Below are 12,503 nucleotides of genomic sequence, written 5' to 3'. Positions count from 1 at the left end.
GGGGTTTGTTGTATTTGGCCAATATACCGCGGCTAAGGGCCTAATTGCTTGATTATTTTCCGGCCCCCAACCATCCGCTCAAGAAAGAAATTGGCCCGCGGCTGAATCTAGGTCCCAAGAGAGTTTTCATCTATATTTTTAGGTAGTTGTCTATTTACAACCACAAACCAAATGCTGGCACTAAGACCGCACTCAACCAAGCTGTATAAGGCCATAAGCAAACAAGAAAACACTCATTCGTAGGCGGCGCTCCTAGTGGCCGGCGGTTTTAGTGAAGGAAAATTGAAATCCTTCTTACCTAATGTCACCTGTGCAACTAGAGACGAAAAAAAAACTCTAGATCACCTGTATTCCACACACGGAGACACATTCAAAGCTCTCCCTCGCACTCCCTTTGTCAAGTCTGACCGTAACTCTATCCTCCTCATTCCTGCTTACAAGCAAAAACTCAAACAGGAAGTACCAGTGAAGCTCTCAATACGGAAGTGGTCCAATGAAGCGGATGCTAAGTAACAGGACCGTTTCACTAGCACAGACTGGACGGGACTCATCCAATGGGATTGAGGAGTTTACCACATCCGTCACTAGCTTCATTAAGTGCATCGAAAATATGTACATATCCCATCCAGAAGCCATTGATTACAAGCAACACCCGCACTGAGCTAAAGGCTAGTGCAATCACTAACAAACTACCACCCGGTACCTCAACCCTGCACTGTATAGAGGCTGCTGCCCTCTATACATAGACATGGAATCACTGGTCACTTTAATAATGAAACACTAGTCACTTTAATAATGTTTACGTACTTCTTTACTCATCTCATATGTATATACTGTATTCTATTCTACTGTATTTTAGTCAATGCCAGTCCGATATTGCACATCCTAATATTTACATTCTTTTACTTTTAGATGTGTGTGTATTGTTGTGAATAGTTAGATACTACTGCACTGTTGGAGCTAGGAACACAAGCATTTCACTATAACATCGCAATAACATCTGTTAAAAATGTGTATGTGACCAATACAATTTGATTTGATTTAGAGCTGCCTGCTTTCAAGGATAAGGCTCTGGAACTGTTGTTAAATTTTATAAGCTTTACCTCCAAATCCAATCTTTTAAAATGTATTTTGATCCGCTACATAGCTCCAATAAACCATTGAACGAAACGTTTTTTTTTTGTATTACTGTATTAATACACTGTCAGTGGACCACTAGTCTAGTTGTATTACTGTATTAATACACTGTCAGTGGGTCACTAGTCTAGTTGTATTACTGTATTAATACACTGTCAGTGGGCTACTAGTCTAGTTGTATTACTGTATTAATACACTGTCAGTGGGTCACTAGTCTAGTTGTATTACTGTATTAATACACTGTCAGTGGGTCACTGGTCTAGTTGTATTACTACACTGTCAGTGGGTCACTAGTCTAGTTGTATTACTACACTGTCACTGGGCCACTAGTCTAGTTGTATTACTGTATTAATACACTGTCAGTGGGCTACTAGTCTAGTTGTATTACTGTATTAATACACTGTCAGTGGGCCACTAGTCTAGTTGTATTACTGTATTAATACACTGTCAGTGGGCCACTAGTCTAGTTGTATTACTGTATTAATACACTGTCAGTGGGCCACTAGTCTAGTTGTATTACTGTATTAATACACTGTCAGTGGGCCACTAGTCTAGTTGTATTACTGTATTAATACACTGTCAGTGGGCCACTAGTCTAGTTGTATTACTGTATTAATACACTGTCAGTGGGCCACTAGTCTAGTTGTATTACTGTATTAATACACTGTCAGTGGGCCACTAGTCTAGTTGTATTACTGTATTAATACACTGTCAGTGGGCCACTAGTCTAGTTGTATTACTGTATTAATACACTGTCAGTGGGCCACTAGTCTAGTTGTATTACTGTATTAATACACTGTCAGTGGGCCACTAGTCTAGTTGTATTACTGTATTAATACACTGTCAGTGGGCCACTAGTCTAGTTGTATTACTGTATTAATACACTGTCAGTGGGCCACTAGTCTAGTTGTATTACTGTATTAATACACTGTCAGTGGGTCACTAGTCTAGTTGTATTACTGTATTAATACACTGTCAGTGGGCTACTAGTCTAGTTGTATTACTGTATTAATACACTGTCAGTGGGCCACTAGTCTAGTTGTATTACTGTATTAATACACTGTCAGTGGGCCACTAGTCTAGTTGTATTACTGTATTAATACACTGTCAGTGGGCTACTAGTCTAGTCTAGTTGTATTACTGTATTAATACACTGTCAGTGGGTCACTAGTCTAGTTGTATTACTGTATTAATACACTGTCAGTGGGCCACTAGTCTAGTTGTATTACTGTATTAATACACTGTCAGTGGGCCACTAGTCTAGTTGTATTACTGTATTAATACACTGTCAGTGGGCCACTAGTCTAGTTGTATTACTGTATTAATACACTGTCAGTGGGCCACTAGTCTAGTTGTATTACTGTATTAATACACTGTTACTGGGCCACTAGTCTAGTTGTATTACTGTATTAATACACTGTCAGTGGGCCACTAGTCTAGTTGTATTACTGTATTAATACACTGTTACTGGGCCACTAGTCTAGTTGTATTACTGTATTAATACACTGTCAGTGGGCCACTAGTCTAGTTGTATTACTGTATTAATACACTGTCAGTGGGCCACTAGTCTAGTTGTATTACTGTATTAATACACTGTCAGTGGGCCACTAGTCTAGTTGTATTACTGTATTAATACACTGTCAGTGGGCCACTAGTCTAGTTGTATTACTGTATTAATACACTGTCAGTGGGCCACTAGTCTAGTTGTATTACTGTATTAATACACTGTCAGTGGGTCACTAGTCTAGTTGTATTACTGTATTAATACACTGTCAGTGGGCCACTAGTCTAGTTGTATTACTGTATTAATACACTGTCAGTGGGCCACTAGTCTAGTTGTATTACTGTATTAATACACTGTCAGTGGGCCACTAGTCTAGTTGTATTACTATATTAATACACTGTCAGTGGGCCACTAGTCTAGTTGTATTACTGTATTAATACACTGTCAGTGGGCCACTAGTCTAGTTGTATTACTGTATTAATACACTGTCAGTGGGCCACTAGTCTAGTTGTATTACTGTATTAATACACTGTCAGTTGGCCACTAGTCTAGTTGTATTACTGTATTAATACACTGTCAGTGGGCTACTAACCTAGTTGTATTACTGTATTAATACACTGTCAGTGGGCCACTAGTCTAGTTGTATTAATACACTGTCAGTGGGCCACTAGTCTAGTTGTATTAATACACTGTCAGTGGGCCACTAGTCTAGTCTAGTTGTATTACTGTATTAATACACTGTCAGTGGGTCACTAGTCTAGTTGTATTACTGTATTAATACACTGTCAGTGGGTCACTAGTCTAGTTGTATTACTGTATTAATATACTGTCAGTGGGCCACTAGTCTAGTTGTATTACTGTATTAATACACTGTCAGTGGGCCACTAGTCTAGTTGTATTACTGTATTAATACACTGTTACTGGGCCACTAGTCTAGTTGTATTACTGTATTAATACACTGTTACTGGGCTACTAGTCTAGTTGTATTACTGTATTAATACACTGTCAGTGGGCCACTAGTCTAGTTGTATTACTGTATTAATACACTGTCAGTGGGCCACTAGTCTAGTTGTATTACTGTATTAATACACTGTCAGTGGGCCACTAGTCTAGTTGTATTACTGTATTAATACACTGTCAGTGGGCCACGAGTCTAGTTGTATTACTGTATTAATACACTGTCAGTGGGCCACGAGTCTAGTTGTATTACTGTATTAATACACTGTCAGTGGGCCACTAGTCTAGTTGTATTACTGTATTAATACACTGTCAGTGGGCCACTAGTCTAGTTGTATTAATACACTGTCAGTGGGCCACTAGTCTAGTTGTATTACTGTATTAATACACTGTCAGTGGGCCACTAGTCTAGTTGTATTACTGTATTAATACACTGTTAGTGGGCCACTAGTCTAGTTGTATTACTGTATTAATACACTGTTAGTGGGCCACTAGTCTAGTTGTATTAATACACTGTCACTGGGCCACTAGTCTAGTTGTATTAATACACTGTCAGTGGGCCACTAGTCTAGTTGTATTACTGTATTAATATACTGTCACTGGGCCACTAGTCTAGTTGTATTACTGTATTAATACACTGTCAGTGGGCCACTAGTCTAGTTGTATTACTGTATTAATACACTGTCAGTGGGTCACTAGTCTAGTTGTATTACTGTATTAATACACTGTCAGTGGGCCACTAGTCTAGTTGTATTACTGTATTAATACACTGTCAGTGGGCCACTAGTCTAGTTGTATTACTGTATTAATACACTGTTAGTGGGCCACTAGTCTAGTTGTATTAATACACTGTCAGTGGGCCACTAGTCTAGTTGTATTACTGTATTAATACACTGTCAGTGGGCTACTAGTCTAGTCTAGTTGTATTACTGTATTAATACACTGTCAGTGGGTCACTAGTCTAGTTGTATTACTGTATTAATACACTGTCAGTGGGTCACTAGTCTAGTTGTATTACTGTATTAATATACTGTCAGTGGGCCACTAGTCTAGTTGTATTACTGTATTAATACACTGTCAGTGGGCCACTAGTCTAGTTGTATTACTGTATTAATACACTGTTACTGGGCCACTAGTCTAGTTGTATTACTGTATTAATACACTGTTACTGGGCTACTAGTCTAGTTGTATTACTGTATTAATACACTGTCAGTGGGCCACTAGTCTAGTTGTATTACTGTATTAATACACTGTCAGTGGGCCACTAGTCTAGTTGTATTACTGTATTAATACACTGTCAGTGGGCCACTAGTCTAGTTGTATTACTGTATTAATACACTGTCAGTGGGCCACGAGTCTAGTTGTATTACTGTATTAATACACTGTCAGTGGGCCACGAGTCTAGTTGTATTACTGTATTAATACACTGTCAGTGGGCCACTAGTCTAGTTGTATTACTGTATTAATACACTGTCAGTGGGCCACTAGTCTAGTTGTATTAATACACTGTCAGTGGGCCACTAGTCTAGTTGTATTACTGTATTAATACACTGTCAGTGGGCCACTAGTCTAGTTGTATTACTGTATTAATACACTGTTAGTGGGCCACTAGTCTAGTTGTATTACTGTATTAATACACTGTTAGTGGGCCACTAGTCTAGTTGTATTAATACACTGTCACTGGGCCACTAGTCTAGTTGTATTAATACACTGTCAGTGGGCCACTAGTCTAGTTGTATTACTGTATTAATATACTGTCACTGGGCCACTAGTCTAGTTGTATTACTGTATTAATACACTGTCAGTGGGCCACTAGTCTAGTTGTATTACTGTATTAATACACTGTCAGTGGGTCACTAGTCTAGTTGTATTACTGTATTAATACACTGTCAGTGGGCCACTAGTCTAGTTGTATTACTGTATTAATACACTGTCAGTGGGCCACTAGTCTAGTTGTATTACTGTATTAATACACTGTTAGTGGGCCACTAGTCTAGTTGTATTAATACACTGTCACTGGGCCACCAGTCTAGTTGTATTACTGTATTAATACACTGTCAGTGGAACACTAGTCTAGTTGTATTACTGTATTAATACACTGTCAGTGGGCCACTAGTCTAGTTGTATTACTGTATTAATACACTGTCAGTGGGCCACTAGTCTAGTTGTATTACTGTATTAATACACTGTTACTGGGCCACTAGTCTAGTTGTATTACTGTATTAATACACTGTCAGTGGGCCACTAGTCTAGTTGTATTACTGTATTAATACACTGTCAGTGGGCCACTAGTCTAGTTGTATTACTGTATTAATACACTGTTAGTGGGCCACTAGTCTAGTTGTATTAATACACTGTCACTGGGCCACTAGTCTAGTTGTATTAATACACTGTCAGTGGGCCACTAGTCTAGTTGTATTACTGTATTAATACACTGTCAGTGGGCCACTAGTCTAGTTGTATTACTGTATTAATACACTGTCAGTGGGTCACTAGTCTAGTTGTATTACTGTATTAATACACTGTCAGTGGGCCACTAGTCTAGTTGTATTACTGTATTAATACACTGTCAGTGGGCCACTAGTCTAGTTGTATTACTGTATTAATACACTGTCAGTGGGCCACTAGTCTAGTTGTATTACTGTATTAATACACTGTTACTGGGCCACTAGTCTAGTTGTATTACTGTATTAATACACTGTCAGTGTGCCACTAGTCTAGTTGTATTACTGTATTAATACACTGTCAGTGGGCCACTAGTCTAGTTGTATTACTGTATTAATACACTGTTACTGGGCCACTAGTCTAGTTGTATTACTGTATTAATACACTGTTACTGGGCCACTAGTCTAGTTGTATTACTGTATTAATACACTGTCAGTGTGCCACTAGTCTAGTTGTATTACTGTATTAATACACTGTCAGTGGGCCACTAGTCTAGTTGTATTACTGTATTAATACACTGTCAGTGGGCTACTAGTCTAGTCTAGTTGTATTACTGTATTAATACACTGTCAGTGGTTCACTAGTCTAGTTGTATTACTGTATTAATACACTGTCAGTGGGCCACTAGTCTAGTTGTATTACTGTATTAATACACATATAAGCTGTACGTTCATTTCAAACCACTATAAATAGTATAACATTAAGGGATCATGTTCTGTTCCCTTGTGCTCATCGCAATGCAACAGGCATTACAGGGAAGGGCAACTGACGTTCCAGAACACTGACATATTCCTTCTCATTCTATCCCTCTCTTCTGTTTGTGACGTAGTCGTCCGGAGGTAAGACGGGCAAAGAGCGAGCTGTAGAAGTTTGGGGATTGCGGAGTTATGGTGCAGGGCAGGGCACGGAGGAAAACGGGCAACTCATAACGTTCAATAAATATATAATAGTCTTTAGGTATACCGAATTATATTATTCCGTGGACCGCCTGTCACGAACTGTACTCCAAAGGGCTCTCCACAATAATTTATTTCCATTTTAAGAAGAGAGAGACAGAGACGGAAAGCATTCGCTGTTACTCCTAAAATAAAAGGTACAGTCGTTTATTAATACCCGTTATCCATTCATTCGTGGGCCTATTTTTGTTGCTTTGGACTTTTCCGACAAAAAATGATATTGACTATCACCAGCGGTGGACTTTCTCTTTCAGTTCAGTCCAAAAAACAACATTGCCAATCCAATGCTACCGTAGCCCGTAGCCTACATGCTTACCATATTAGGCAATATTTAGTTACAATGTGTCCACGTCTTAAAACATTGTGTCTAGTCTGAAACACACTCCGGCTGGCTGCGGACGTTGTGTGTGTGTGTGTGTGTCTGTCTGTCTGTTGGCAGTTGTCTGGCAGTTGTCGGATGTCAGGTCTCGGGAGATCGAGTTGGAAAATAACCAAATAATATTGTGTCCTGCTTCCAGAGAGCTCAGAGTATATGGCCAATATCAGTGGGGTATACCCGTCCAACATTACCTTACAGGTCCCACGGTCCACGGTTTATTTGGTTGGTGCTGAATAGATTGACCGGGCTACAGGACGCTCCATTCTCAATGATATCATTAGTCATTGTCCATTAAGCCATGGCTTCATATCCCACCTGTTGAAGGCAAAACATTAACAGTGCATTAATACAGTAATACAACTAGACTAGTGGCCCACTAAAAGTGTATTGTAATGAAACCGGCAGGGAGCAGGTCTCGAACCCTCGACCCTCGACCCAAAGCGCAAAGTCCAGCGCGCTATCGACTGTGCCCCAAAAGCATGCTCGTGCGGCAGAGTCTATATCCGCGCTTATAAACCCAGGGTCGTTACAGTATTAATATGGTAATACAACTAGACTAGTGGCCCACTAACAGTGTATTAATACAGTAATACAACTAGACTAGTGGCCCACTGACAGTGTATTAATACAGTAATACAACTAGACTAGTGGCACACTGACAGTGTATTAATACAGTAATACAACTAGACTAGTGGCCCACTAACAGTGTATTAATACAGTAATACAACTAGACTAGTGGCCCGCTGACAGTATATTAATACAGTAATACAACTAGACTAGTGGCCCGCTGACAGTATATTAATACAGTAATACAACTAGACTAGTGGCCCGCTGACAGTATATTAATACAGTAATACAACTAGACTAGTGGCCCAGTAACAGTGTATTAATACAGTAATACAACTAGACTAGTGGCCCACTGACAGTGTATTAATACAGTAATACAACTAGACTAGTGGCCCACTGACAGTGTATTAATACAGTAATACAACTAGACTAGTGGCCCACTGACAGACCAGTGGCCCACTGTTCATCGATACTCTTGTTTTAGTAGGGGTCTGCTCTGTTCTACATTTTGGGAGTTGAGACATTAAAAGGGTATCGTTACAAAGGTCAAGTTCTCGTCTATTACAGTAAAATAATGTACCTCAGCGTTTCAGCCAATTCTGTTGGACCAATCCTCAAATGCAAATAGCGAGTTTTAAACCCCTTGTTGTCAGAGAGGAATAAGTGATCTTTCATCTTTGTTGTAAGTGGAAGGTGGAGAGTCTTGGTGTCTGTGGAGTAGGAAGGTGCACAGTCCACACAGCACAGAAGGAGGAGGGGCTTGGTGTCTGTGGAGTGGGAAGGTGCACAGTCCACACAGCACAGAAGGAGGAGGGGCTTGGTGTCTGTGGAGTAGGAAGGTGCACAGTCCACACAGCGCAGAAGGAGGAGGGGCTTGGTGTCTGTGGAGTGGGAAGGTGCACAGTCCACACAGCACAGAAGGAGGAGGGGCTTGGTGTCTGTGGAGTGGGAAGGTGCACAGTCCACACAGCACAGAAGGAGGAGGGGCTTGGTGTCTGTGGAGTGGGAAGGTGCACAGTCAGCACAGAAGGAGGAGGGGCTTGGTGTCTGTGGAGTGGGAAGGTGCACAGTCCACACAGCACAGAAGGAGGAGGGGCTTGGTGTCTGTGGAGTGGGAAGGTCTACAGTCCACACAGCACAGAAGGAGGAGGGGCTTGGTGTCTGTGGAGTGGGAAGGTGCACAGTCCACACAGCACAGAAGGAGGAGGGGCTTGGTGTCTGTGGAGTGGGAAGGTGCACAGTCCACACAGCACAGAAGGAGGAGGGGCTTGGTGTCTGTGGAGTAGGAAGGTGCACAGTCCACACAGCGCAGAAGGAGGAGGGGCTTGGTGTCTGTGGAGTGGGAAGGTGCACAGTCCACACAGCACAGAAGGAGGAGGGGCTTGGTGTCTGTGGAGTAGGAAGTGGCCCAATTTGCAATTTCAACAGCCTGAACATATCACGTTTGTTTTGGTAAACCGACAAATGGGGAATTGTTTCCACTATCAACTTTTAGCTATGACTGACAGTCCATGAGATCATTACGATAGTTTTAAACATGGTTTAAAGCTATTTTATGTACAAAGTATCTAAAAAAATGTCAACCACTACAATAAACAGTATGATTATAGAACCACAAATCCTGGCTTATGATAGGTTTAACACAGTTCTACTAAACTAATAAAGCAGTTTGATTGGTTAATCGATATGCCACAAGATAAGATGCCACGGCGCTTTAAAAGATCCAATATCATATGGTCATTGAGAACTATTGTTGTGTCTCTCCCACTGATGAGATGTGTGCTGTTGTCCACAGCTGCAGTGAGGTCAGTGAAGAAGACATGGTGGATTATTATGATGTTCTGGGAGTGTCAAGAAGCGCCTCTCCGGAGGACATCAAGAAGGCGTAAGTAAAGGACTCGTTCAAGGACTCATCCTATGCTATAATCTGTCTCTTTCCACTCCAAAATAGGCCTATATAGGCTTCATGTGTCACGCCCTGGACATAGAGAGGTTTTTATTCTCTTTTTTGGTTAGGTCAGGGTGTGACATGGGTGGGCATTCTAGTTTCTTTATTTCTATGTTGGTGTGGTTCCCAATCAGAGGCAGCTGTCTATCGTTGTCTCTGATTGGTTGATCATATATATTGTCCTTTTTCGTTTGGGGTTTTGTGTGTAGTTGTTTTTCTGTTTATTGTCTGCACCTGACAGTTTTGGTTTTCCCTCTTTGTTATTTTGTTAGAGTGTTTTGAGAGATCAGATGAATTGCAATTAATTGCAAAGTCCCTCTTTGCCATGCAAATGAACTGAATCCCCAAAAACATTTCCACTGCATTTCAGCCCTGCCACAAAAGGACCAGCTCACATCATGTCAGTGATTCTCTCGTTAACACAGGTGTGAGTGTTGACGAGAACAGGGCTGGAGATCATTCTGTCATGCTGATTGAGTTCGAATAACAGACTGGAAGCTTCAAAAGGAGGGTGGTACTTGGAATCATTGTTCTTCCTCTGTCAACCATGGTTACCTGCAAGGAAAGATGTGCCGTCATCATTGCTTTGCACAAAAAGGGATTCACAGGCAAGGATATTGCTGCCAGTAAGATTGCACCTAAATCAACCATTTATCGGATCATCAAGAACTTCGAGAGCGGTTCAATTGTTGTGAAGAAGGCTCCAGGGTGCCCAAGAAAGTCCAGCAAGCGCCAGGACTGTCTCCTAAAGTTGATTCAGCTGCGGGATCGGGGCACCACCAGTACAGAGCTTGCTCAGGAATGGCAGCAGGCAGGTGTGATTGCATCTGCACGCACAGTGAGGCGAAGACTTTTGGAGGATGGCCTGGTGTCAAGAAGGGCAACAAAGAAGCCACTTCTCTCCAGGAAAAACATCAGGGACAGACTGATATTCTGCAAAAGGTACAGGGATTGGACTGCTGAGGACTGGGGTAAAGTCATTTTCTCTGATGAATCCCCTTTCCAATTGTTTGGGGCATCTGGAAAAAAGCTTGTCCGGAGAAGACAATGTGAGTGCTACCATCAGTCCTGTGTCATGCCAACAGTAAAGCATCCTGAGACCATTCATGTGTGTGGTTGCTTCTCAGCCAAGGGAGTGGGCTCACTCACAATTTTGCCTAAGAACACAGCCATGAATAAAGAATGGTACCAGCACATCCTCCGAGAGCAACTTCTCCCAACCATCCAGGAACAGTTTGGTGACGAACAATGCATTTTCCAGCATGATGGAGCACATTGCCATAAGGCAAAAGTGATAACTAAGTGGCTCGGGGAACAAAACATCAATATTTTGGGTCCATGGCCAGGAAACTCCCCAGACCTTAATCCCATTGAGAACTTGTGGTCAATCCTCAAGAGGCGGGTGGACAAACAAAAACCCACAAATTCTGACAAACGCTAAGTATTGATAATGCAAGAATGGGCTGCCATCAGTCAGGATGTGGCCCAGAAGATAATTGACAGCATGCCAGGGCTGATTCCAGAGGTCTTGAAAAATTAGGGTCAACACTGCAAATATTGACTCTTTGCATCAACTTCATGAAATTGTCAATAAAAGCCTTTGACACTCATGAAATGCTTGTAATTAAACTTCAATATTCCATAGTAACATCTGACAAAAATATCTAAAGACACTGAGGCAGCAAACTTTGTGGAAATTAATATTTGTGTCATTCTCAAAACTTTTGGCCACGTCTGTACACTGAATGAAGTGGATTTAACAAGTGACATCAATAAGGTATCATAGCTTTCACCTGGTCAGTCTTTAATGGAAAGAGCAGCTGTTCTTAATGTTTGTATATAGTGCACTACTTTTGACCAGAACCCCCAAGACTCATGTCAAAAGTAGGGAATAGGGTTCAGACTCAGTTTCATGACTCAGCACAGTTTCTATAAGGATGATGTATTCTATATATTTTAGTTTTCTGCAGTTTTCTAAATATGATAGTGTTCTAAATATGATAGTTTTCTATATATTACAGTTTTCTATGGTCTTCTATAGTTTTGTATTGTCTTCTATAGTTTCTATAGTCTTCTGTAGTCTTCTATAGTTTTTTTAACGGTTTTCTATAGTCTTCTATAGTCTTCTATAGTCTTCTGTAGTCTTCTATAGTCTTCTGTAGTCTTCTGTAGTTTTTTAAAATCGTTTTCTATAGTCTTCGATATATTTTAGTTTTCTGTAGTCTTCTATAGTTTTATATAGTCTTCTATATATTTTAGTCTTCTATAGTTTTCTATAGTCTTCTATATATTTAAGTCTTCTGCAGTTTTCTATAGTCTTATATAGTCTATAGTTTCCTATAGTCTATAGTTTCCTATAATTTTCTATAGTATTCTATAGTTTTTTAAATAGTTTTCTATGGTCTTCAATAGTCTTTTAATAGTTTTCTATAGTTTTCTATAGTCTATAGTATTCTTTGTTTAAAAAAAAAATAGTTTTCTTTAGTCTTTATTTTCTGTAGTCTTTACCTCACTTGTCCTCTGCTTGCTGTTGTCGAACTTTGCCTCTTGAAATAAGAGGATGCAGACAATTACATACAGTACATGTAGCCCTAGTCACGCCCTGACCTT

The 12,503-nt window shown here is 40.5% G+C and overlaps 1 protein-coding gene across 1 annotated transcript in view; it reads left to right on the top strand.

Moving 5' to 3' along the window:
* Nucleotides 1-3,450: 3,450 nt before the first annotated feature.
* The window catches only part of LOC129816953 (dnaJ homolog subfamily B member 6-like), a 29,631-nt gene continuing 20,578 nt past the window's right edge, over nt 3,451-12,503 (top strand). The window contains exons 1-2 of the mRNA XM_055871939.1: nt 3,451-7,136; nt 9,741-9,830. Of these exons, the coding sequence (XP_055727914.1) occupies nt 9,766-9,830 (65 nt within the window). The 5' untranslated portion in view covers nt 3,451-7,136; nt 9,741-9,765. The remainder of the gene's footprint in view (nt 7,137-9,740; nt 9,831-12,503) is intronic.

This window comes from Salvelinus fontinalis, chromosome 19 (genome assembly GCF_029448725.1).
Source record: "Salvelinus fontinalis isolate EN_2023a chromosome 19, ASM2944872v1, whole genome shotgun sequence".
NCBI classification, from domain to species: Eukaryota; Metazoa; Chordata; class Actinopteri; order Salmoniformes; family Salmonidae; genus Salvelinus; species Salvelinus fontinalis.
Note: the sequence above shows the minus strand (reverse complement) of the source record. Positions and strands in the feature narration are given on the sequence as shown.